Here is a 27,310-nt window from a genome sequence, read left to right on the forward strand (position 1 = left end):
TTGGATTTGCAAATTTGAATGTTTTATTATCTGAAGTCAAAAAAGAAGATATAAAAGCTGTTTTATTTACCAAGCAAGTACACTAGGCCTATGCAAAGTGTGGTCCTTTTTGCTAAGCTCTCAGACATTCGAGGCAGTTGGCTAGACGGCTGTTTTATGTCCCAGCTTAACATTTTCGAGGCTGCTGAATAATGTAGATCCTTTTCAGTGGAGTGACCTTCTCCAGAGCAGGTCTGGGTTTTTGATGTGCCATGTGCGCTACTGCTGGAAATTTATGGCTGAGCTAGAGGTGAGAAGGAAAGAAAAAAAAATAAGCATATTGGATCTTTTGGGTCGTAAAGTGTTAACGTAGTAGAAAGCAAAACAGCTGGGCAGAGGAATTTCACAGTTCTGTTTAGCTCTTTGATATAACCTCTTTTCCATACCACCTCTAGCTCTGTACCCATGAGTATATGTGTTAACCTGGGTTTTCCCTCACTAGTATGTTTTTAATTTTTTTAACTATAAAATATTTTATATGTAATATATAAATAATATATATATGTGCATCTATATATGTTTTGAAGTGATATTTTTAAAGATAGAAATGGTTAACCGTATCTTCTTCATCAGTTCGCCAATATTGATCATTATTCTGGCACCACTATGCACCATACAAAATACAATATGCTAAGAAGTCTACGGGCACATTGGAGAGGGCCTGGGGTGGGGAGAAGGAACCCCTCAGATGTCAAAAGATCAGAAATAAAGAGCCTCTGAAGGAAGTTAGGAAAACTTAGGGTTATTATTTTTTAGATTGAAGCATGTGAAATTTCTATTTTTGTAGGTAAAAAAATGGCCAAATACTGGCCGTTTTGTATGGTCCAACCTAACCATCATTGTAAAGAGAAGGCTAAGGAGTGACTTATTAGCTCACTAGTCACCTCATGCGAAGAGTTGACTCATTGGAAAAGACTCTGATGCTGGGAGGGATTGGGGGCAGGAGGAGAAGGGGACGACAGAGGATGAGATGGCTGGATGGCATCACTGACTGGATGGACGTTGAGTCTGAGTGAACTCCGGGAGTTGGTGATGGACAGGGAGGCCTGGTGTGCTGCGATTCTTGGGGTCGCAAAGAGTCGGACACGACTGAGTGACTGAACTGAACTGAACTGAGTCATCCCTCCAGAAGACATTTGTGAGGAAATGAGCCTAAACTAACACAGACTGAGACTTCGACAATAAGAGGAAGTTCATATGGGACAAAGAGACCTTATGGAGTTTACATCAAGGGCAGCATGAGATCATAAAGGATGCCCAATGCCGGGACAATTTCAAACACACTTTTCCTAGGAGGAGAATTTAGACTCAGTGGCCTGTTGGGCCCATTCCACTTGTTGGTTTTCCAGCCCACTGACTCAATATAAAGGAACCTAAGGACAGCTTCCTCAGCCAGCAAGGAAGGGATGTCTCAGCTGACTAGGAATTTAATTTATTTCTATTGAACTTAGATGCCCTTGCCTTGACACTCAAGTCAAATAAAAGGGGAGATAAACTGTTCATGACCCCAAACATCACACTGTTTATGGCTTGTTTGGGCTCTTCTAAGCCAGGGAAACATAAGTGCCTTACATGTCTTCTTAAATATCCCTGGGCACACAGCACTCCCTTTCATATTCCGGAAAGCTCTTTCTTCTTGCTCTTAAAAAATTAAACACACTGGAAGAATATACACTGAAGTGTTAACACTGTTTATCTCTGAGGGATAGAATTATGGGCAATTCCTAGTCTTTTTCTTTACTTTGCCTTTGTTTTGCTCAAAGTGTTTTTTTTACAATGAGAAGCTACAAGTTATTTAATAATTAAACCCAAGGATGGTCTATGCTGACATTCTAGTAGAAAGGAAGAAACATAATTGAGGTATTGGTTATAAATATTGCTTTAGAACTTAAAAAAGAGCTGGTAATTTTGGAGGGTCAGATTAATTAACATTGGGCCTCATGACATACATGTTATAGTGTGGTAACAGCAGAATGTCTTGTTTTGTTTTTAAGGTTAAAACCAAAAGGAAACTTAAGAAGTCACTGACTTCAGTAGTTTTCTTTCCGATTAGGTGTCTTTAGTGTCAACTAAAACAGATGGATTATTTCAGGTTAGCTCTAAATCACATTCAAGAGATTATAGGTAGGAAGATGTAGTACTTAAAGTCAAATATAAGGTAAAGGAGGGTGAGAAAGGAAATGAACGAGTAGCTCTGATAGAACAGAAGTCTGGGCAATTAGCCAAGGTGAGATGGAGCAAGATGACAAGTTGAGACAGAAGAGAGACAGCCACAGTGTGACTGTTGTTCTTACGGTGTCAAGACGGATGATGGGTGGAGGTGCAAAAGGAAAGGGGAGAGGAGAACAGTGATAATGACACGCCTATTGCTTAATTTGGCACTAACTCATTATTTGATCATTTCCAGGGTTATCTCCACAGTTCAGGAGCTACATTTCTTTTGTAATTTAAAAAATTGTGATAAAATACATATAACATAAAATTTACCATTTCATCCATTTTAAGTACAGCATTAAGTACACTTACATTGTTACGTAACTAAAACTGAGCATGACCCTATGGGACTTTCCCAGGATAGGCCTTCCCCTTTATCCTCTGCTTTAGCTACTCTCTGAAGTACCTAGATAATAGTATTTGATGCACATTTCCTGAGGTATTTTACAGATGTGAAAACCCCTCCACCAAATGGAAGACTTGATGTTAACTACTTGATGACCACAAGTACATAGCCCCAGGCTTCCTGGAGTTTAAGGACAGATAATGTTAACCCTGTGACGTCACCTTGCTACCTCACCATCAGCTGACCAGAGAACTGTGCAGAGCTGATCAATACCTTGAGATTCCACCCCCAAACCTGGCTTTTAAAAATGCTTTGCCAAAACCTTTGGGGCGCTCAGGGCTTTTTTAGGGCGTGAGTCACTTGTGTCCTTGCATGATCCTGCAATAATCTCTGCTCTAAACTCTGATGTTTTGGCATGTTTGGATTCACTGTGTGTCAGGTACACGAACTTGTGCTAACATGGACATCACTACCATCCATTTCCAGAACTTATCCATCATTCCAAACTGAAATTTCGTACCCATTAAAGAATAATTCCTTATTATCTCCTCCTCCAGCCTCTGGCCACCATCATTCTACCTTCTATCTCCGTGAATTTGACCACCCCAAGTATCTCATGTATGTGGAACCATGCAATATCCCTGAGATGGGAAGATCCCCTGGAAGAAGGCATGGCAACTCACTCCAGTATTCTTGCCTGGAGAATCCCACAGACAGAGGAGCCTGGTGGGCTACAGTCCACGGGGTCTCAAAGAGCCGGATACGACTGAAGTGACTTAGCATGCAATACTTGTTCTTTTGTGTCTGGTTTATTTCATTTAGCGTAATGCCTTCAAGGTTTATCCATGTTGTAGTATGTGTTAGAATTTCTTTCCTTTTAAAGGTTGAATAATATTCCATTGTATGTCTATAGACCACATTTTGTTTATACATTTATAGGTTGATGGACACTTGGGTGGCTTCCACCTTTTGGCTATTGTGAATAATGTTGCTATGAATACTGTTGCACAAATTTCTCTTCAAATCTCTACTTCCAGTTCTTTCGGGTATATATTGAGAAGTGAAATTATTAGATCACACGGTAATTCTATATTTAATTTTTTGAGATACTATCATATTGTTTTCCATAGTGGCTCTACCATTTTTTATTCCCACTGGTTAGGGGTTACCTTTTAACTAAGGCATTTAACTGAGGTTCTAAGAGCTCTGCTGAATGGCTTCCCCACAGAGGAATGACAGAGGTCAGAATGAAAGGGAGACTGCCCCTGGGGGCTATTAGCCATCTGTGAACTGACCTGGTAAATTTTAGAGGGGAAAAAAAATCAACAGGACTGAGAATATAGTGGAAATAATTCTGCCAAGGATAATAACCTTAGAGGAACCACTCATGATTATTAAATTACAACTGTACAAGTTTGGGAGGGTCAGGGCTTTATAGCAATGCATGAAAATACAAGAGAGCTGAGTTCTTTTTCTCAAATACTTCACCCCCTCGATCAGGGGCACTCTAAAGTAGAAAAACTTAAAAAAATAATAAATAAATAAAATAAAGTAGAAAGACTTGCAGGTTGTTAGTAGAGAGCCTATAAAGGGTCTACCTTCAGAACTGATGAAATGGTAAGTAATCAACCCTTAAATGCCCTAATTTGTTGTAAATTTTATATCAATGGAGATAGGAACATTTTTGTATTCAAGTCTTAACCAAAAATAAGTAGGAATAGCTTTCCAACCTACAAACAGCTGAGCTTTAGTCTGGCATCTTAACTTTGGAGTTGTTTTGGATTTTTCATTATTGGTCTTTGTAAAATGATAGAATATGTAGAAGGAAAGGTGTTTGTCTGACTCATCCCAAAACAATGAATTTCACCTTTTTCTCAAGCGCACATGGAACCTTCTCCAGGATAGATCACATCCTGGGCCATAAATCTAGCCTTGGTAAATTCAAAAAAATAGAAATCATTCCAAGCATCTTTTCTGACCACAATGCAGTACGATTAGATCTCAATTACAGGAGAAAAACTATTAAAAATTCCAACATATGGAGGCTGAACAACACGCTGCTGAATAACCAACAAATCACAGAAGAAATCAAAAAAGAAATCAAAATTTGCATAGAAACGAATGAAAATGAAAACACAACAACCCAAAACCTGTGGGACACAGTAAAAGCAGTCCTAAGGGGAAAGTTCATAGCAATACAGGCACACCTCAAGAAACAAGAAAAAAGTCAAATAAATAACCTAACTCTACACCTAAAGCAACTAGAAAAGGAAGAAATGAAGAACCCCAGGGTTAGTAGAAGGAAAGAAATCTTAAAAATTAGAGCAGAAATAAATGCAAAAGAAACAAAAGAGACCATAGCAAAAATCAACAAAGCCAAAAGCTGGTTCTTTGAAAGGATAAATAAAATTGACAAACCATTAGCCAGACTCATCAAGAAACAAAGGGAGAAAAATCAAATCAATAAAATTAGAAACGAAAATGAAGAGATCACAACAGACAACACAGAAATACAAAGGATCATAAGAGACTATTATCAACAATTATATGCCAATAAAATGGACAACGAGGAAGAAATGGACAAATTCTTAGAAAAGTACAACTTTCCAAAACTGGACCAGGAAGAAATACAAAACCTTAACAGACCCATCACAAGCACGGAAATTGAAACTGTAATCAAAAATCTTCCAGCAAACAAAAGCCCAGGTCCAGACGGCTTCACAGCTGAATTCTACCAAAAATTTAGAGAAGAGCTAACACCTATCCTGCTCAAACTCTTCCAGAAAATTGCAGAGGAAGGTAAACTTCCAAACTCATTCTATGAGGCCAGCATCACCCTAATACCAAAACCTGACAAAGATGCCACAAAAAAAGAAAACTACAGGCCAATATCACTGATGAACATAGAGGCAAAAATCCTAAACAAAATTCTAGCAATCAGAATCCAACAACACATTAAAAAGATCATACACCATGACCAAGTGGGCTTTATCCCAGGGATGCAAGGATTCTTCAATATCCGCAAATCAATCAATGTAATACACCACATTAACAAATTGAAAAATAAAAACCATATGATTATCTCAATAGATGCAGAGAAAGCCTTTGACAAAATTCAACACCCATTTATGATAAAAAACTCTCCAGAAAGCAGGAATAGAAGGAACATACCTCAACATAATAAAAGCTATATATGACAAACCCACAGCAAACATTATCCTCAATGGTGAAAAATTGAAAGCATTTCCTCTAAAGTCAGGAACAAGACAAGGGTGCCCACTTTCACCATTACTATTGAACATAGTTTTGGCCACAGCAATCAGAGCCAAAAAAGAAATAAAAGGAATCCAAATTGGAAAAGAAGAAGTAAAACTCTCACTATTTGCAGATGACATGATCCTCTACATAGAAAACCCTAAAGACTCCACCAGAAAATTACTAGAACTAATCAATGATTATAGTAAAGTTGCAGGATATAAAATCAACACACAGAAATCCCTTGCATTCCTATACACTAATAATGAGAAAACAGAAAGAGAAATTAAGGAAACAATTCCATTCACCATTGCAACGAAAAGAATAAAATACTTAGGAATATATCTACCTAAAGAAACTAAAGACCTATATATAGAAAACTATAAAACACTGGTGAAAGAAATAAAAGAGGACACTAATAGATGGAAAAATATACCATGTTCATGGATTGGAAAAATCAATATAGTGAAAATGAGTATACTACCCAAAGCAATTTATAGATTCAATGCAATCCCTATCAAGCTACCAACAGTATTCTTCACAGAGCTAGAACAAATAATTTCACAATTTGCATGGAAATACAAAAAACCTCGAATAGCCAAAGTGATCTTGAGAAAGAAAAATGGAACTGGAGGAATCAACCTACCTGACTTCAGGCTCTACTACAAAGCCACAGTTATCAAGACAGTATGGTACTGGCACAAAGACAGAAATATAGATCAATGGAACAAAATAGAAAGCCCAGAGATAAATCCACGCACATATGGACACCTTATCTTTGACAAAGGAGGCAAGAATATACAATGGATTAAAGACAATCTCTTTAACAAGTGGTGCTGGGAAATCTGGTCAACCACTTGTAAAAGAATGAAACTAGACCACTTTCTAACACCATATACAAAAATAAACTCAAAATGGATTAAAGATCTCAACGTAAGACCAGAAACTATAAAACTCCTAGAGGAGAACATAGGCAAAACACTCTCTGACATACATCACAGCAGGATCCTCTATGACCCACCTCCCAGAATATTGGAAATAAAAGCAAAAATAAACAAATGGGACCTAATTAAACTTAAAAGCTTCTGCACATCAAAGGAAACTATTAGCAAGGTGAAAAGACAGCCTTCAGAATGGGAGAAAATAATAGCAAATGAAGCAACCGACAAACAACTAATCTCAAAAATATACAAGCAACTCCTACAGCTCAACTCCAGAAAAATAAACGACCCAATCAAAAAATGGGCCAAAGATCTAAATAGACATTTCTCCAAAGAAGACATACAGATGGCTAACAAACACATGAAAAGATGCTCAACATCACTCATTATCAGAGAAATGCAAATCAAAACCACTATGAGGTACCATTTCACACCAGTCAGAATGGCTGCCATCCAAAAGTCTACAAATAATAAATGCTGGAGAGGGTGTGGAGAAAAGGGAACCCTCTTACACTGTTGGTGGGAATGCAAACTAGTACAGCCACTATGGAGAACAGTGTGGAGATTCCTTAAAAACTGGAAATAGAACTGCCTTATGATCCAGCAATCCCACTGCTGGGCATACACACTGAGGAAACCAGAAGGGAAAGAGACACGTGTACCCCAATGTTCATCGCAGCACTGTTTATAATAGCCAGGACATGGAAGCAACCTAGATGTCCATCAGCAGATGAATGGATAAGAAAGCTGTGGTATATATACACAATGGAGTATTACTCAGCCATTAAAAAGAATACATTTGAATCAGTTCTAATGAGGTGGATGAAACTGGAGCCTATTATACAGAGTGAAGTAAGCCAGAAGGAAAAACACCAATACAGTATACTAACACATATATATGGAATTTAGAAAGATGGTAACGATAACCCTGTATACAAGACAGCAAAAGAGACACTGATGTATAGAACAGTCTTATGGACTCTGTGGGAGAGGGAGAGGGTGGGAAGATTTGGGAGAATGGCATTGAAACATGTAAAATGTCATGTATGAAACGAGATGCCAGTCCAGGTTCAATGCACGATACTGGATGCTTGGGGCTGGTGCACTGGGACGACCCAGAGGGATGGTATGGGGAGGGAGGAGGGAGGAGGGTTCAGGATGGGGAACACATGTATACCTGTGGTGGATTCATTTTGATATTTGGCAAAACTAAGACAATTATGTAAAGTTTAAAAATAAAATAAAATTAATTAAAAAAAAAAAAAAAGATAAAATAAACCATGGTAACTCCATAAGAGAAAGAATTCAAGGCCAGTATGTGTGTAAGGATTCTGCCTGGCTGCAACTCCGTCCCATAAGGGGCAAAAACATTGGACTTGAAAAGCAGATTAATAGAAACTTCCACATTGAGAATGTACCTTCCTCTCGGGTAGTTGTGACCTCAGAACCGGTATTTTTCATTTCAGAGAAAAAGTCAAAGAAGTATATTAAAAAGTCTTTATGATTAGAGCTGTGAAAGAAACTCAGTGGCAGGTTTTGTTTTAGAGCCTGAAGTCAGGTGGTATTAGCAGACTGGCAGCTCTTCCATTCATCTTTCCAGGGTGTTAACTTCCAACTTGAATGTTGGCACTTAAATTTCTACACCCCATTACGCAAAGTGCTTAAAACAAAACATTCAGTCGATGAAATTCAAGGATTCTCCTATGGTGATGTTAATCCACAGAACAAGAGAAACCTTTTTAGATTTGCAGATGCCTTTGATGGCTTCCTCTTCCCCAGGATCCCATTTCACATACGTCTCACTGTGAGCCTGGTGACACAGCTGGCAGCTTGAAAAGTGGCCCCAATTTAACCAGGCTTCAACATTCCACCCACATCCACACTATAACCCAACCCCATTACTAATGGCTTAACTGGATACTTTTCTGTTGGGAGAAGCTTCACAACTATTGCCAAACATACTTCTGTGACTATCCAGAGAATTAACATATTTGGCAGTACCATTCTCTCTTATTCTTTGCCTTAAAATAATCAAGTAAATGAGCAATCATAAATCTCAGAAGAGCTATGTGGCTTCTAAAAGGTCAAAAACCTCTAGGGAGTAGGTGGAACTTGGTCTAAGACCAGATCTCCCAAATTTTTAGCTTGGAGAGCTTATATAACCCATCTTCTGCAAGAATAAACACGTTGCATGGCCCATCACTGGGCAACATGAATTCTTTCATTATTTATGGCTGAAACAGGTAGGAAGGATTGGCAAGAGAGGAAGGGAGAGTAGGAGGAAGGTAGTTGGTCATGAGGTCTGTGTGGGGATGAGTGGGTGAAATAATGGGACAGGAAATTTTAGGTTGTTTTCCATTCTGTTATTGTTTAGTCACTAAGGTGTATCTGACTCTTGAGACCCCATGGACTGTTGCCTTCCAGGGTCTTCTGACCATGGGATTTTACAGGCAAGAATACTGGAGTGGGTTGCCACTTCCTTCTCCAGGGGATCTTCCTGACTCAGGGATTGAACCCACGTCTCCTGCATTGGCAGGTGGGTTCTTACCACTGAGCCACCAGGGAAGCCCTCCTTTCCACTTAGATTTGTACAATTCCAACCTTTGGGGAATTGTTTTTCATTCTCCCAAATCTTAAATCTAGGTTGGTTTTAAAAGGGTATACAGACATGAATAGTATATGGATAGAAATTTCCTGCCATGGTTGAACTGTTAATGAGATCCTATGAGTAGGGCTGTAACTCTCACTGTTTTGGACTCTTAAGTTCTTAAACTGGCATGAGAATTAACATGGGTTCTACTAACTAGATATAATTCTAGCTGAGAGCATGAATGAATGCTAATAAATGCAGAGTCTATGACCCTCATTACTGCTACAATATTTCTTCAGGCCAATTATATATGGTTAGAGCTTCATGACAATATGTATTGTTGGGGGAGTCATCATAATGCAGATGGAAATTTATGAGCAAAAATCTACATCTCTGTATTTTACATCTTTTTTTTGTATTACACTGTTTATTAATAATCATACAATTTTTACATTTAAAATTACAGAATAATTTATCCACAGTAAAATATATGCCCTCCTCAGTGTTCAGTTCTATGGATTTTCTTAAGCGCATACAGTCTGTGACCAACACCACAATCAAAATATAGAACCTTTCTATCACTCTTCAAAATTCCCTCCTGCCACTTTGTGGTCAACTCCTCCTCCTACTCTCTGGCAACCACTGATCTCAGCAGATCTATTTTTTAAAAGGCATTGTTCTTTCCACCTCAGGTTGACCTTTATTATGAAATCCTGTTACACTTCAGGTTGAATTATGGATTTATGGAAAATTTTACTCAGCTGTAAGGGAACACGTGGATCCCACAAACCTCCATATTCAATACAGTGACTTAGGGTAATCTTGGGACTCTATGACTGGTCTCTTATTCTTTGCCTGGATTCCAAGTGATGCTCTGTAGGACATCTCCCCCGGGGAATAGAAGCTAACCCGTCCCGAGGGCTAAGTGTGTCTGGCACTGTGCTGAGTCCTTTGCACATGTTATATAACCTCATTTTATTTTCACATCTCTGTGAAGTGGATTCTGTGAATCACATTCCTATTTACAGGTAAGGAAATAGAAGCACAGAAAAGTGAAGCAACCTGACTAAAGACACACAGCTACCAAGTGACAGAGCCGGCACAGGACCCAGGTACCTGACATCTGATGCCAGAAACTGTCATAATTAGTAATATACACAGCCCCACACAGTACACATTGAGCTAAGTGTTAAAGGGTTTTTAAAATATAGAATAGTTACTGTTAAAAATATTTGTAACAGCACACCATCTGTGTTTTCTTATGATTTCAAAATATAACTTATTGTTGTTGCTATTTGATTATTTTATCTTTGAAATACAGAGGTGCTATTTTTAACTGGCAGGGAAAGAGTCCTTTATGCCATAGACATATACACATGTGTCTATTAAAAAACAGTGAAGACTCCAGCATCATACCTAAAGTACAGCATAATTGACCTTTACTGACCACTCTTTTTAAACACTTTATTTTGGGTTAACATATTTTAGAGGAATGTATCTATTCCACTCAGTTCCACTTACTGTGGATATCTTTTGCCCCTGAGGATGAGGTGTTTGGACAGCAGGAGCCAGAGAATGCAAGAGGCAGATCACCATCCACCCCTTCCCTTCTTCTAAAGTCAGGAAGGCAAACAGTCATTTATGACCTGCCCGCTGATCTACCTGATGGGAGAACCACACCCCACCATGTGAGAAGGCTCTGTAGCTATGGTCTATTGTCAAGATCTCATCTGGTACTACTGCCTGCCTCAGGGGCTTCAGACATAACTTTCCATTGCACTGTCATAAAATGGATGCTACTAATCAGAGCAGAGAGTGCAGACAGGTTTCCATGTGTCAGGCACTGTTCTAAGAGATTCCTGTGTGTGAATCTCATTGATTCCACACAACAACCATTTCTTCCTTATCCTCATCTTACAAATGGCAAATCAGAGGTGCAAGATCAATAACTTGCTCAAGGCTTTAAAGACAGTAAGAGGAGAAGCCAGTACCAAAGAGAGGTCCCAGAAGTTTAGCTGCACAATTTCCATTCTAATCTATTAATATTTCAGACCCCTGATGTTGGCAATAACAGCAAGTCTTCCTTCTACAAAGGACACCCAGTCCTGTACCTTCAATATATGTTGGGGTAACAGAAATGGTGGTTCTTCAATGCCTGAATTCAGTGTATCTGCCCCCTCCCTAGGAGTAGAATAAAGATCCTCACTCGGATCACTTACAACATTTAAAAACAAACTATTGAACCCAAAATTAAACCACTGTCTATTCAGGAAGAACTTTCTGAGTTTCCTGAGCTACTAAGAAAGAATTCAAGACACAGAAATAAAAATAGTAATGGTCGACCACCTTTATAAATAGACTCTATTAGATAAAGCCAGCCAGTGCCCAGCCTTCCTCCAGTCTTAAATTGGGCAACCCTCCACCCATCCTGGCCTCAGATCAAACATTTCCATATGGGAAAGCAGTGGTGGGGAGGAAGGTCAAAAAGGGCTGAATTCCTAGCACACAGTTTGCCTTATTTGAGCAACATGCCAAGGTCTCCAGGAAATAAATGGATGGCAACGTAAAGTTCTGCCAATTTGGCATCATGATTTCTGATTAATTTCCTATCTTATTTTTGAAATGATTTCTTAAATAGATGCTAGGAATTCGGGAGCATCAGCTCTTCCCATCAAAACGGCTCTGTGTTCCTTGAACTGAAAGCAGATTCTTTCACAGGGACATCAAACCTCTGAGATGGAAAAAAATTCCAGTCATCAGCTCATTCACCCATGTAGCATGATCAGCTAGGTGAAAACTGGCTAGGAGTATCATGTGATCTGCCTCACCCATGGCTCACCTTCTCCAGCGTGTCATTCAGGGCATCCATCGTCTGTATTTTGGCAACATTTGCAGTGGCACTGTGAAGATGAAAAGAAACCTCATATAGAAACAGCAACTTTCCCACTAAAGACGCTAAATGATCTGTATAGATGGTTTTCTACTTGGTCTTTAAGCTTTCATGCTGCTTGGCTACTTCTGGAAGATTAAAAAAACCCACAAAACCCTGCTCTGTGTGACCATGAACTACAAGCTTTGCAGGCCAAGTTATTATAATTTTAATTATAATAATATTTATTAATATTTAAAAATTTTTTCTTCAAAGTAGAGTATACATGCAGAAAAGTGCACATATTATCAACATATAGGTTGGTGAATATTTACAGACAGACCTGTAGCACTAGTCAAACTGGCTGCCCCTAAGGATAATCACTACCCTGCCTTACTGCCCCATATATTTGTTTTGACTTTGTTTGTACATAGTAAAATGCACCACATAGCAGGTACTCTTCTGTGTCTGACTTCTTTTCTCAGGCCAAGTTATTTTGTAGCAGAGTTTCAACGAGGGACGAGCTTCCAGTGTAATTTCTTGAAGGAACTCTGCTCTTGGCCTATTTTGTGTATGTGTGGGTTGGTTAGTAGAAGTTATTAGGAAAGGAAAATAAATTTGATGATGCTTAGGAATTTATTTTCTATGATATATTTTTCAGAAGCTGTTTTCCTAGAATATATAAGGAGAGATATTTGTCCATGAAAAGGAAGCAATCATATCCGTGCAAACATGAAGCGGATATGAAGAACAGAGGTGACTTCATGGGGAAGCTGGGGAAGCTCCAGGGCCTCTCATTGTGCAGTCTCCTTCCAAGGGGGCCCTAACCATCTCATATTTATAATTTTATACTGTCTTTCCTTAAAACAGCCTCCCAATTCTGTAAGCTTCGAGTCCCACATACCTATATCTATCCCCAGTAAATATCGCAAGAAAGCTACTTCTAGCTGTTTAGGTTCTGCAGTTGTCCAATTCTCATCTTTTAATGACTATTAGAAAACAATTCGGAGAAGGCAATGGCACCCCACTCCAGTACTCTTGCCTGGAGAATCCCATGGACAGAGGAGCCAGGTGGGCTGTAGTCCACGGGGTCGCTAAGAGTCTGACGTGACTGAACGACTTCACTTTCACTTTTCACTTTCCTGCATTGGAGAAGGAAATGGCAACCCACTCCAGTGTTCTTGCCTGGATAATCCCAGGGACAGGGGAGCCTGGTGGGCTGCCGTCTATGGGGTCGCACAGAGCCGGACACGACTGAAGCGACTTAGCAGCAGCAGCAGCAGCAAATAATTGCATTTTTAAAGAGGGTTCCACTCACCACTTTATAACTCTCTAGGCAACTCCTTATAATGTTCACTTGATGTTCGGATTAACAGTAAGTCCCACTTGCTGAGGTATAGAGAAAAATGACTTGTCCACTGGCTGCCAACTAAAAGGCCATTTTCTTTTTTTTTTTTTTTTTTTATTTTTAATTCTCTTTAAATTTTTAAAAGAAAATCCATCCTGAACCCTCCTCCCTCCTCCCTCCCCATACCATCCCTCTGGGTCGTCCCAGTGCACCAGGGCCATTTTCATAGAAGGCTGCCAACATAGAAGGCCATTTTCAAGTTATGACTCTTTAGTTCCTGAGTCCCTGGCCTAGGCATGATAACGAGTGTCACAATAAACAGAGCTTATGCTTGAGTCAGATTTTAACATCAGGATAGGCTTTCAAAGTTAACCAGCTGACAATTCAATGACAGTCTGATGTCATTTACAGAGTACTTTCTCTATTCTAGGAACTGTCCTAGATGCTGGGTCAGGAGATAAATAATATGTGACTCTCACTCTTGAGGGCTTAGAGCTTTGCTTTCACTATGTGGTGATTATTTTGTGATTCAGAAGAAACAAACACTCAATGCCAAATGGGCAAATTTTTTAAAAATTGAGCTATCACTGACATAAAGATTCCATTAGTTTCAGGTGTACAACATAATTATTTGATATTGTGAATACTGCAAAATGATCACAATAAGTCTAGTTAATATTTCTCACCATATATAGTTAAATATTTTTTCTTATAATGAGAAGTTTTAAGGTTTATTCTCTTAGCAACTTACAAATATACAATACAGTATCACTAACAATCCTTGTCTAATTCAATGAAATATTGAGCCATGCCACATAGGGCCACCCAAGATGGAGGGGTCATGGTGGGAGAAGGTGAAGGACAGGGAAGTCTGGTGTGCTGCAGTCCATGGGGTCACACAGAGTCGGACACGACTGAGCGACTGAACAACAGCAAAATCATTAACCATAGTCAGTATGCTGTACACTGCATCCGCATGGCTTATTTACTTTATAACTGGAAGTTTGTACCTGATGATCCCCTTCACCCATTTTCTACCCGTCACCAACCCCCCTCCCCACCCCCGCCCCCCCCCAACCCCCGCCAGCTTTTGCAACTACTAATCTGCTTTCTGTATCTAAGAGCTTGAGATTTTTGCTGCTGTTGTCCTGGGGTTTTTTCTTCTTAGATTTCTCATACAAGATAGATCACATGTTAATTGTCTTTTTCTGTTTGACTTATGTCATTTAGTATAATGCCTTCCAGGTCCATCCATATTGTTACAAGTGCTAGGATTTCCTTCTTTTATATGGCTGAAAAATGTTCCTCTGTGTGAGTGTGTGGGTGTGCGTGTGCACATATGTGTATGTATGTAGGTATCACATTTTAAAAAATCCGTTCATCCATTAATGGACACTTGGGTTTCTTCCATATCTTGGCTACTATAATAATGCTGCAATAAATGTGGGAATGTGTGTATCTTTTCAAGTTAGTGTTTCCATTTTCCTCAGGTAAATATTCAGAAGTAGAATAGCTGGGTCATATGGCAGTTCTAGTTTTAATTTTGGAGGAAACGCCATTCTACTTTCCATAGTGGTTATATTAGAAACTAAGAATGCACAAATGTTCCCTTTTCTCCACATCCTTGCCACAGTTTGTTATTTTTTGACTTCATGGTAATAGCCATTCTGACAGATATAAGGTGATATTTCATTGTAGTTTTGATTTGCATCTTCTCCCTGATAATTAATAATGTTGAGCATCTTTTCATGTACCTGTTGGTTATCTGATTCTTCTTTGGGAAAATGTCTGCTCAAATCTGTCCGTTTTAAAACTGGTGTGTTTGCTTTTTGGCTACTGAATTGTATGAATTCTCTATGTATGAGATAGAGTATTTCATTTTAAAGTAGAAAAACCCTCAACAAAAATTCTTTCCAGAAGAAAGAAAACTTTTAAAGTGATCTAAAAAGTAATTTTATATGGAAAAAAAAATCTGAGAAATTCTGTAGCCTATTTCCTTTCACATGTTCTTTCTGAAACTGTTACCATTTTAAGTGTTAAGGACATATCTGAGCATCTTCTAATTTACTCCTTTTGAATTACTCGTGTACTCACCTATGGAAATTACCCTGAAATTAGTCTCTGAAATGCCCCTATTTGGAGGAGCTAACTTTATATGCTTCTTTTTGAAGGCACCATTTTCCTTACCCCAGGCATAGAGGGCTGGGCCATTTGTACAAGAGATCCAGCCCATGGCTCTTTGCTTAGCTCTGAGAAAAGCACACTGTGTCAAGGTTATCCGGGAAGGAATTCAGGGAGAAAACAACCTCAGTATCCAAATGCCTTTTGGCTGTGCCAAATATAGTGGCCATTATTTTCTAAATAATTGAGTGAGGAATTTGAAATAAACAAACAAGAAAGCATTTATTTTTAATTCAGGAGATTTGCTTCAGCATATTACAAAAACAAGACCATAGTACTTTAAAGGCTAAGGTGAAAAAGAAATGTTGAGTCCAGTTTTGATGCATTTAGGACTGTGTTTTTTAATAGCAGGCAGTTAGGCTATCTGCAGAGAGGAGGAGGTTGGGCAGAGAGAGTCTCCAGAGGGTAGTTACCTCCCCCCACTGCTTTCCCCTCCTATCTTGACCCCCATCACCTACCCCATCCCACCCCACCCCACCCCACCTGCTGCCTCTAACTCTGGTTAGCCAGTGTCTGGGGAGCCTTGGTTTGCCCTAAGATACAGCAACGCCTCTGACTTCTGGCAGCAGAGTTATCTAAAACTCGAGATGACGAAGGAAAAGAAATGAAGCAGTCTCCTACCTTGTTTTCTCTAACCCTGTTTTCTTGGTGTGTCTCTCCAAGATGCCAATTTCCTGTTTTTTGGAAATTCGCTTTCCTCCAGCTTTTACTATAAACAAAGAAGAATCAGCACAGGAGACATGGTTAGGGCAGCAAGAGAAAGTTAGTTTTATTATTCAAGGTATGAATTGACATTTGAAGAATTTCAGAACTTTTTGAAGAGCTGAACTTTTTTCTAAAACAACATAATAAAAAAAGTACCTTGAGCTAATGTTACAGAAGAAAAAAAAATTCAATCAAAGTGGGAAGGAGAGAAGGGCTGAGGTTTTTGCCTGTTTGTGTTCAGAGAGGGGGAACTAAGGCTAAAAAAGGCAGTGGTGTTTATACCTTTGATTTGGGAGGAGATAACAATGCACTCCCTTAGGCATTTCACTGAAAAACATTTTTTCTTATTATCAAACCAATTACATTCTTCATGATAGCAACTGACAATTACAGTGTGACCCTCCTGTTTTCCCACAAGATTAAAGTGCAAGGCTTGCAAATTTTTTAATCCAACCGAAGCTTTCAAAAGCTAGATTGGAGAATGAGCCAAAAGTCAGGGCAGTGGTGATAACAGGCACTTAATTCAAGAGAGATGCTTCTGATCCCACCAGATACCTACCTTCCATCCCAGACCTCAAACCTCCGATGTTGGAGAAGCTCAGATGTTCTAATGAGTAATTAAAATGCATTAATAATCCTGCCGTTCAAGAGATCAATTAGTGTTAATTAGGCTACAGATGACCTAACAGCAATTCAAGTGTTTAACAATGTCAGATGAAATCAACTTGAAAAGGAACAACCCATTTCATATTGCAAGTCAAAGCAAATACTTTTTTCTGTTCCCAGGAAATTTGCACATTTGAAATCTGACAAGCTCAAATGATTAAAAGCTAAATGGACATTGATTTGTTTGAGCCTGTTAATTCTCTTTATGGAAATGTTAGATTGGCAATTTTCTAAAACTGCCTTCAATAAAGCGAAAAATAAGAAAACCTCTTCTCTTTCTCAATGCCCTCGTGAATTGACTTCATTTTTCTTTTAAAACTATTAATTTTTTGACTATGTAATATACATTCATAAAGCACACAATTCAAAAAACATGGAAAGGTCTCTTCTACAATTATTTTTAGGTCTCCAGTTCACCTCCCTAAATACTGCTAACGTTAACAAGTTTCCTATGTATTCATCCATAGACATTCTATACACATACCTATATATTTTTTAATGGCAGCAGACATTGTTCTACATCTTGTTTATTTATATTTTTCATTCAGTCATGCACTTTGGAGTAAGTTCCCTATCTGTGTGTAAAAAGAGATATATATGTATATATGTATCACATATATATGTAAAAATATATATGTAAAAAAAAGAATATATGTAAAAAGAGAATGTCTTTTTTTTTTTTGACATCTGCTTTAAAATTTCATTATATGGACGTTCTATAATATGGACATTACAGCATTCTACAATGCTGTAATGAATATCCTTTTCATGTACATAATTTTGCCCAAGTGCAAGTATATCCATGGGATAAATTCCTAGAAGTGATCTTGTTAATTCTTAAGAGTATGTGCATTTGTAATTTTGTTCAATCTTGTCAAATTATCCTTCACAGAAGTTGCATTAGTTTACAATCTCACTAGCTACAATGACAGTGATTGTTTCCCTACACCTCAAGCAACAATGTGAACTAGAAAATATTTGGTTTCATTAACCAATAAGAAAAAGAAAGGTAATTTGCATTTCTTCTATTTTATTAAAAGTTGAGCTTATTTCTGTTTCAGAAGGCAGTTGTCTTTTCTTTTTAAAGACTGTTTAAATTTTATCTTTTTATATGCTGTTACAACTTAATTTTAATGATTGTAGCTTTATATTTTAATTGATAGTCTTCCTTTGCTGTATTTACTTTGCAGAATTTTATTAGCTATTCTTATTTATTTTTCCATATGAACTTTTGAACCATTTTGTCAATTCCCACCAAAAATATCCTGCTGGTAGTCTTTTAATGGTCTTGCTTTAGATTTATAGATTTTAAAAAATCTTATTTATTCATTTTTGGTTGTGCTGGGTCTTCCTTGCAGTGTGGGCTTTTCTCTAGTGTGGCAAGAGGGGGCTACGCTTTGATTGTGGTGTGCAGGCTTCTCATTGTTGAGGGGCACTTGCTCTAGAGCAGAGGCTCAATAGCTGTGGTGCGTGGGCTTAGTCAGCTCCATGGCCTGTGGGAGCTTCCTGGATCAGGGATCAAACTCGTGTCTCCTGCATCGACAGGCACTTTACCATTGGGAAGCCCTTAGATTATTTTTAAAGGGAAAATTCATATCTTCATATCCTGGCTGCTCTCTTGTCAAGACCATGGTATGCTTTTCCTTTTTTACATCCTCTTTTGGGTCCTTTAGTAACTTGTTCACATGAATCTCACACATTTATTATTAGGTTTATTCCCTAAGCATTTTCTCTTTGTTGTTGTTGTTGCAATTGTAAAGAGGGTCTATTCTTCCATTATAGCTCTCACGGATTGTTGTTCTTATATTAATATCATTGATTTTATATCCAGATCTTATTGAAATCTCTTATTGTTTATAGTATTTTTGTTGATTCCCTTTTATTTTCCAGGTTAAAAATTATATAATCTGCAAACAATAGAATATTACTTCCTCTAGAATAATATTAAATAGTGGTCATGAAGGACATCTTTGTCATCTTAATTTTTTAGGGGATTGCTTTTAGTGTTTTCCCATTAAGTATAATGTGTACTTAGTTGGATATACACACAAACACATATCTGTAATATATATATCTATTCAAATGCATTTCTTTTACTGTATTAAGGAAATATCCTTCTATTACTGTTTCATTGGCTTAAAAAATTACAAACACATGTTGAATTTGACTAGATGCTCTTTTATAATTAATGTATATGATCATATGGTTTTCCTCCTTAATGTGGTTAATTATGTTAATAGATAAAAGTTTTGTAAGTATATATTAATGAATATTTTACTATCAAACCATTCTTGTGTTCATGGAATAAACTCTTCTTGGTCATTTTGAATAACCAAGTTTTTCTATTGATAATAAAAGCATATCACTATACTTTTATAATACTAGATATAGTCCAGGGGGGGAAAAAGTCCTGTGTTTACACACACACGTGTGTGTGTGTTAGTCACTCACTTGTGTCCTACTCTTTGCAACCCGATGGACTGTGTAGCCCACCAGGCTCCTCTGTCCATAGCAAGAACACTGGAGTGGGTTGTCATTCCCTCCTCCAGGGGAAATCTTCCCAAACCAGGATTGAATCTGGGTATCCTGCATTGAGGTGGATTCTGTACCATCTGAGCCACTAGGCTCTGCTTTAAATTCACACACATATACACACACAGCATACAAAATAATCAGCAACAGAAATGGAAATGATGTGGAAACATCTTTTGAATAGCCGTGGGAAATAGAGATGAAAATAACCGAGGGGCGCCCTTTTCTGGAGACCGCTTGAGGAGAGTATGCCTCTGTATGAAGGGTGTTGCTCACAGCACCGCTCTCCCTTCTGCCAAGAAGAATCAGATCACAGTAGCTCCAGAGCTAGAGCCTGGGTCTTCAGAACCCTTCAGTAGTATCCTTCATTCTTCTTACGACAAATGCTTTTCAAACATGGAGTGCTGTAATTACTTTCCTATTAGTATTCCTTTTGTTTTCTCTCTTATGGTTTTCACATGTTTTCTTCCACTGATTATTACTGCCAACTACAGAAGCACACTTGTTATAGTTAAAATGAGCACCAGTTTAAAGTGAGAAGAATTTTGGAATGTTGAGGTCTGTGCTGCTCGTTTGAAAGGACGTGGACAGTCTAGACAATGTCCAGAGGAGAGTGACCAGAGAGGAGAAGAAGCCGTGTCACACTGGAAAGACCACTTCTGAGGAAGCAGAGGCACAAGGGAAGCTTCTGGTGTCATTTTCAAGGATTTTAGAGGCTGTCTTATGGAGGAGGCCTGGTTTCCAGGTAAGGAGATGTTATTAGGGTCAGAGAGCTCTGCCCTGCCCGAGCTCTGTGACCTTGGGCAAAATACTTAAACTCCTCTGTGGCACAGTTTTTGCATCCTTCAAAGGGAATAATACTGATTGTGTGAGTTGTCCTAGAAAATAGAGGTAACAGAAGCACCTGGATACACGGGAGGCACTTAATAATTAGTAGTTATTATTATTTACATTTGTTTTTCCAGAGGAGAGAATGAAAACCAAAGAGCAAAAGTTCCTGAAAGGCAGAGCCTGGCTGCATATAACTGTTATTCAAAGTGAAGTAGACTGCATAGTACAATAGTATATTCTCCGGCCCCACAGTGTGCTGAAAAGAAGTGTATCTGTCATGAATATTTTAGAAGGGTTTTGGGGAACTCAGTAGAAGTTAACTAGATGGTTTTTATTGTAACGTCTTTAATGTGAGTCTAACTATTCCCATCTACCTACAAAAGAAAATCTATCATATTCCCTCCCTTTCGAAAGAGTACAGTGCACTTAGAAAAGTAAATGGCAAAAAAAAGAAAAAGAAAAAAAAAAAGTAAAGAGAATGCACACCTAGGAGTTCTTCATTCTTCAGAACAATAAAACAGAGACATTTGAGGGGAAATTAAAAATCCTCTCATGACAGACCCTAGAGTTTGTCACACAGAGTGAAGTAAGTCAGAAAGAGAAAATCCAATATTGTATATTAATGAATATATAAGGGATCTAGAAAAGTGGTATAGAGGAACCTCTCTGTAGAGCAAGAATAGAGATGCAAACGTAAAGAACAGATGTTTGGACACAGCGGGCGGAAAGGGGATGAATTGGGAAACGGATGTTGATATAGGTGCACTGTCGTGTGTAAAACAGATAGTGGGGACCTGCGGTATAGTGCAGGGGGTGCAGCTTGGTGCTCTGTGATGACCTGGAGGGGTGAGGGTGGGCTGGGGTGGGGTACAGTGGGGTGGGGCAGGGAGGCAGATCCAAGAGGGAAGGGACATATGTATACATACGGCTGATTCACTTCGCTGTACAGCAGCAACTAACACAATTTGCAAAGCAGCTGTACCCAATTTGAAAAAATTCTTCTCACAAGATTCTTACTTTCATCCAGGAGTCTTTGAATCTATCCAGGGCTGCGGGCTCTGAGTGATTTAGGAAGCACAAGTCAACCACACCTTGAATTTTCAGAGTATAGTTCTTGTACCAAACTTGTTCTGATAAGTAATCTCACTTGGTCAGCAAAGTACAGTAGAAAGGAGCAGAGGAGGATCCCTCCACACTATAGATGGATACACCGAGATATAGAGTAAGGCTCTCACTACACAGGGGTGATTGAACCAGATGGAACCTTGTGGGAGGGTCATCTTCAAAATTTTGCAGGGAATACTGTTGACACTTATCTCCTGGATATCCCTGGATTTAGACAAGCCTTTTTTTTTTTTTTTATGTTATTGCTTTTTATTTTTGTTCATTTTCTTTTTGGTTGAGCTGTGCGGCTTGCTGGAGAAGGCAATGGCAACCCAATCCAGTACTCTTGCCTGGAAAATCCCATGCACGGAGGAGCTTGGTAGGCTGCAGTCCATGGTGTTGCCAAGAGTCGGACACGACGGAGTGACTTCACTTTCACTTTTCACTTTCATGCATTGGAGAAGGAAATGGCAGCCCACTCCAGTGTTCTTGCCTGGAGAATCCCAGGGATGGGGGAGCCTGTTGGGCTGCCATCTATGGGGTCGCACAGAGTCGGACACGACTGAAGCAACTTAGCAGCAGCAGCAGCAGTGTGGCTTGCTGGAACTTAGTTCCCCAACCAGGAATTGAACCCACAACCTCAGCAGTGAAAGCTCAGAGTTCTAACCACTGGACCACCAAGCAATTCCCTAAACAAGCCATTAAAAAAAAACATTTGCAACCAACATTTGCAATCAGATTCCTGCCAGTTTTGTTTAAACTAGTTGGTCTAACTCATGGGACCTCAAAGTCTCACTATAACTAAATTAGGTCAATTAAATTTGTAATTATTCATGTAATTCCATGTTTGGGACTATATTGCCTTTTGAACCTTTGTAGAACAACCAACTAGAATTGGGCAAAGTACAAAATGAACTGATTTAATATTTTAACAGGATTTGAATACAAATATATTCAAATACAAGACTGCAGGTCCTTTTAATAAGCAAAATGAACTAGAGATTTTTAAAGAATGTGAGAGAGCTGATTTTTTTTTAATAGTTTCATTAGAAAACCTACAATGATGTGGAGAAAACAAAACTTTGATTTCCCATCTATGACTAGGTGCTATACTTCTGTGGTCACTTTTGTAGTTTATGGATTTTGTAGTTTTCAAAAGTGGACCCTTGAGTTTAGAATGCTATACAATAATTTTCCAATTAAGATTTTTCAAGCATTTTGCATCTTGTTTGGTAGAGGGTGGTTAAGATAAAGAAAGACAAACCTCCAAGAAAAATTGAGCTTCTTTCCTTCAATAATCAGTGGAGAACATGTGTGAACAAGATGACCACCATGAAGGTTTGGGCAAACTCTGCCTTGTGACTTAGAACTTTCATTTGAACATTTTACTTGAAAAGTCAGATGTTTGCAAAACACTTTCTTTGCTTTCACAGTTGAGTTTTTGGTAAATTCTAAACTATCCGTCAAAAGAGCCGCATGAGGAATAGCTTGTGAAGCAAGGAGAGAGGGCTTGGCATGGGTCCACCTGACTGTCCATCTCTGCACCCCTGCTCTCCAGCTGTGTGGTGCTGAGCATATCCCTTGACCTTGCTAACTTTCAGTTTGCTCCTCTATTATTGGTCTGCAGGGTTGGTTTCATGTCTAGAAGGCTCCGTGGAGTGCCAGCACACAGGGTTAAGTGAAAAGCAGCTGTTCTTGTCATCAAACCCCTGTGCTGTGCGTGTGGGGTAGTGGTCTCGCAAATCTCTCTGTCAAACCTCACAAATCAACTCCCAGAAGTTGACATGAACAGAATGGAGTCGATAGAATTAAACCTCTAGTGTTTGCTTTAAAAAAAAATCATACTGGCCCTTCTGCAACTATGATTTCTTCCCCCTTTTCTGCATTAATTTAACCCTAGGGGATACACGGAGCTTCCCTGGTAGCTCAGATGGTAAAGAATCTGTCTGCAATGCAGGAGACTGGGGTTCAATCCCTGGGTTGGGAAGATTTCCTGGAGGAGGAAATGGCAAACTATTTCAATATTCTTGCCTGGGAAATCCCCTGTACAGAGGTGCCTGGAGAATCCCATGGATAGAGGAGCCTGGTGGGCTACAGTCCATGGAGTTATAAGAGTCAGACATGACTTAGTGACTAAACACTCACTCATGCAGGGGATACATTCCCTAGACTTCCCTCTCTCTTGAATGAGTCAGTAAACGATTTTCTCTGGGGGTTCAGCAGTGGCCCCTTTGATGGCTCTGATTCGTTTGTCTTACGCCAAATAAAAAAGTGTGAGGGATACAGAAAACTCATGAATGCTGCTCTTTCTCATTCAATATGTATGCCCTTAGCTTCCTTAGATTACTTCCTACTCGCACAATTTCGGCTGTTCATGTAATGGAGGTCTTATAAAACTGAGAGTGAAGCAAATCAAAACAGCAGAAAACCAAAAGCTAAGCTTCCTAGAGCCCAGGCCACCTCATGTTTAATGTAGTCTTGTTTCACAACATAAATAAGCAGGGCTCACAGAGGTGCCATATATTATACAACATACATGAAAGAAAAAACCACGACACACTTGCCGCGTAGGTGGGAAAGAGTTACAGCTGGCTGACTTTTGAGTGGTTTCACTTTTAACTGTGATGGGGCAGGCACATGGTTCTTTCCCATTGCAATTTCCTTCTGTTCTGATGATTGCAGTAGTTTCTAATGCCTCCCTCAAACATCAGGAGGTCTTGCCATGGAAGAAAATCATTTTTTGTGACAGCTATGTGTTTTCCCAGGCCTGTACTTTACAGGGATTAACATTCATGTCTGGGTACCTTACACAGGTTATCTCTTTTAACAGTCATAACAACCTTACAATATCAATGTTATTTATTACCGCTTCCATGGACAGAGGAATCTGGTGGGCTACAGTCCATGGGGCCACAAAGAGTCAGACATGACTGAGCATGCATGCACACCCCCTCCTGTTTTAGAGATAAGAAAACTGAGGCTCAGCGATGTGGAAGGGAGGCAGGGTTTTATTCTAGGACTGACTGGTTCCAAAGGCCATGTCAGACCTTTCCACCTTATCATGTCTGCATCCTACTTTCTGGGGCCTATCTATTGCTTATAAAACTCAGGTGAAATTTAATGGAATTCTGGCAATGAATTATTTTTGTTCTATAAATAAAATTTTGTGTGGTTAGCAATCTGGTTCAGAGTTAAACTATGTAATAGACAAGCTGAAGGATGAGGCTTTCTTGTTCCCTTGTTCTCAGCGGGGAGGCAAAAGTCTGCCTTCATCTCCATTCTAATTATCCCAAACCTCTTATCTGAAGTGTCACAGTTCATAATAATTAATTGTCATGCCAGAGGCATTGTGACATGCTTGATGGCGTCATGGTGTGCTATGTACACAGAGTAATTAGCAATCATTAGCAGTGGGGACAAAAAGTTCCTGGTGGTTTCATTCACATTTTTATTTGCTTGAGTTTATCTCTGTGTTCTTTGTGTATAAATGTCATTTAGCAAATCAGGCATTAGCTGAACTGTTTTATGAACGATTGGGATGGAAGCTGCAGGAAGAGAATGATGTCTTCTTTTGTCCTTAGGTAGAAACTTCTAAATTAGTCCTTCCAGGTAGGACTTTCTGGTGGCTCAGACTGTAAAGCGTCTGTCTACAATGAGGGAGACCCGGGTTCAATCCCTGGGCCAGGAAGATCTCCTGGAGAAGGAAATGGCAACCCACTCCAGTATTCTTGCCTGGAAAATCCCATGGACAGAGGAGCCTGGTAGGCTATAGATGCAAAGAGTCACACACAACTGAGCGATTTCACTTTCACTTTCACAAGCTTCTAATAATTGACATCAATAGTTCTTGATCATTAGTTAGCATCATTAACTTTACATGTAGATAATGTTAATTATTCTTAAATCCAATGACAAATATAAAAAGTCAGGAGTCTGCCACAAGAGACCATGACAGGGTGCCAAGACGTGTAAACTCAGAATTAGTGTAAAAATTCTGACTCTTTTTTGGCTGGGCTGCCCACCAGAAAGCCACTGAGCCTTGTGTCAGCTTTTGATGCTTTGTGAAGGTTATACCTGCCATTGTCCTCTGCAGCAAAGATGACTGAAACAACCTTGGCTTAGAAGAGCCAAAGAATGATACCAACAAATAAATTTGGTTATTTGGAGAAAGGCAAGAACAAAGCAGTTGAGCTCGTGAGATCATTCTCAAGGAAAAAAAGAGAAAGACAGTAGAAAGAACATCAAACTGGCTAAAAATAGGCCTGAGTGCCTCAGCCAATCTATATGAACATATGGTTAAGTACAATAAAAATAATTTCCATATTCCAGAGAATTGATATAAATAGCATACTTAAAAAAAAAAAAGAACTGTGGATCCTTTGTAAAATACTTCGATAGCTACCTTTTCCAGTTAGCCTCTGCCAGGCCTGTATCCTTTTTTAAAAGTGCTCCTCGTACATTTCGACATATGGCAAAACCAATACAATATTGTAAAGTTAAAAAATAAAATAAAATTTTAAAAAAAGTGCTCCTCAGCTTGGTGACAGACAAAAGAGATTACTGATAACACTGCCAACCCCACACCTGAGGAGGGCGAGAGAAACTGCATTTCTGTCTTCTGTGCAGAAGCTGGTTTGCCTGGGCACCAAGTCAGATAATGTGTAGGCGTCTTGGGGAGACTGAGTCTAGAAGCTGGAACCTCTAGGGAGGAAGGTTTCCATGAGTAGGAAATCACCTCTTGAGTGTGGACTGGTCGTTACAAACCTACAGCCAGAGAGGGAAGATCCAAGCTCTCCACCTGTTCCTTTCCACCAGTGCCCAATCCCTTGTGCTCTCATAGAACATTAGGCTTTAATTCAACCAAACCGGGGCCTGTTAAGTCCCCAGGTGGTTTTTATACATAAGCCTAAAAGGGTCAAAGACAGAAGAGGAAATCAGTTTGCAGGAAGTTAAACTAACACGGGAGACAGAGCCTTGGCTCTCTTGGGGTACCTCTGTTGAAGGCACTGATGGAAGCGGGGCAGGGGCAGCAGCAGTGGGGCCTTGCTATCTGCAGGGCAGAGGGTGGGTGGGCAGCCTACCTGCAGGAGGATGCCCCCCTTTCAGTGGGGAGAGCTGGACTTGCACTTCATTTGCCATAGTGTGTGCCAAGGCCAGTGGCAGTGCCGGTGCTCTGGAGGCTGAGTGCCAGCTGCTGCAGCCGCCCCACTGCACCCTGGCTTTATATGGGCTGGGGGTGGGGCCCCTTAAGGGCTTTGCTGAGCAGCAACAGGGCTTAGCACCTAGCTTTTCTGGGAACCTACATCTCTTTGACCAGTTCTCTCTTAGAAGAATGCTTTCTTCTTATTCCCTTCATCTGAGAGGTGAAGGGTACTCTTACTTTCTTTCACAGGAGGAAGGGGAAAGGATCAAGCTCAGGGGAATTCTTTTTCTCTCCAACTATTTATTTATCCACCAAGTATGTGCGATGCACTTACAATGTGACAGGCTCTCTGTTGTGTACTGGCATGACAAAGAGGGCAAGATGAGATCTTCAAGACATCAGCTGTCTTTCTTCAGAGGCAATTAGGAAACAAAGTGTTGTGTCTTTGTCTCAGTCTTTGCAACTGTAAGCATTCATACTAAGAAAATAATTGAGGATATTCACAGAGATTTCTGCAAAGGGTGGTAATCATATATTTCTCTCTCT

The 27,310-nt window shown here is 39.4% G+C and overlaps 1 protein-coding gene across 1 annotated transcript; it reads right to left on the reverse strand.

Annotated features, from left to right (window-relative positions):
* DAPL1 (death associated protein like 1) lies at positions 1-26,828 on the reverse strand. Its single transcript, XM_027560093.1, has 4 exons — positions 26,703-26,828; positions 16,405-16,492; positions 12,225-12,285; positions 1-283 (listed from the first exon to the last, which is right to left on the reverse strand). The coding sequence occupies exons 1-4, from the start codon at positions 26,758-26,760 to the stop codon at positions 167-169; spliced, it is 324 nt and encodes a 107-aa protein (XP_027415894.1). The 5' UTR covers positions 26,761-26,828; the 3' UTR covers positions 1-166.
* Between the last annotated feature and the right edge of the window lie 482 nt (positions 26,829-27,310).

The sequence above is a fragment of the Bos indicus x Bos taurus genome, chromosome 2, assembly GCF_003369695.1.
Source record: "Bos indicus x Bos taurus breed Angus x Brahman F1 hybrid chromosome 2, Bos_hybrid_MaternalHap_v2.0, whole genome shotgun sequence".
NCBI lineage: Eukaryota > Metazoa > Chordata > Mammalia > Artiodactyla > Bovidae > Bos > Bos indicus x Bos taurus.

Excerpts from the sequence above, each read along its gene's own strand:
- DAPL1 (XM_027560093.1), bottom strand. The coding sequence starts at position 26,760 with ATGGCAAATGAAGTGCAAGTCCAGCTCTCCCCACTGAAAGGGGGGCAT. Across the intron at positions 16,493-26,702 it reads AGGGGGGCATCCTCCTGCAG|TAAAAGCTGGAGGAAAGCGA; the intron begins GTAGGCTGCCCA and ends CTTTGTTTATAG. Across the intron at positions 284-12,224 it reads TGAATGACACGCTGGAGAAG|CTCAGCCATAAATTTCCAGC; the intron begins GTGAGCCATGGG and ends TCTCACCTCTAG.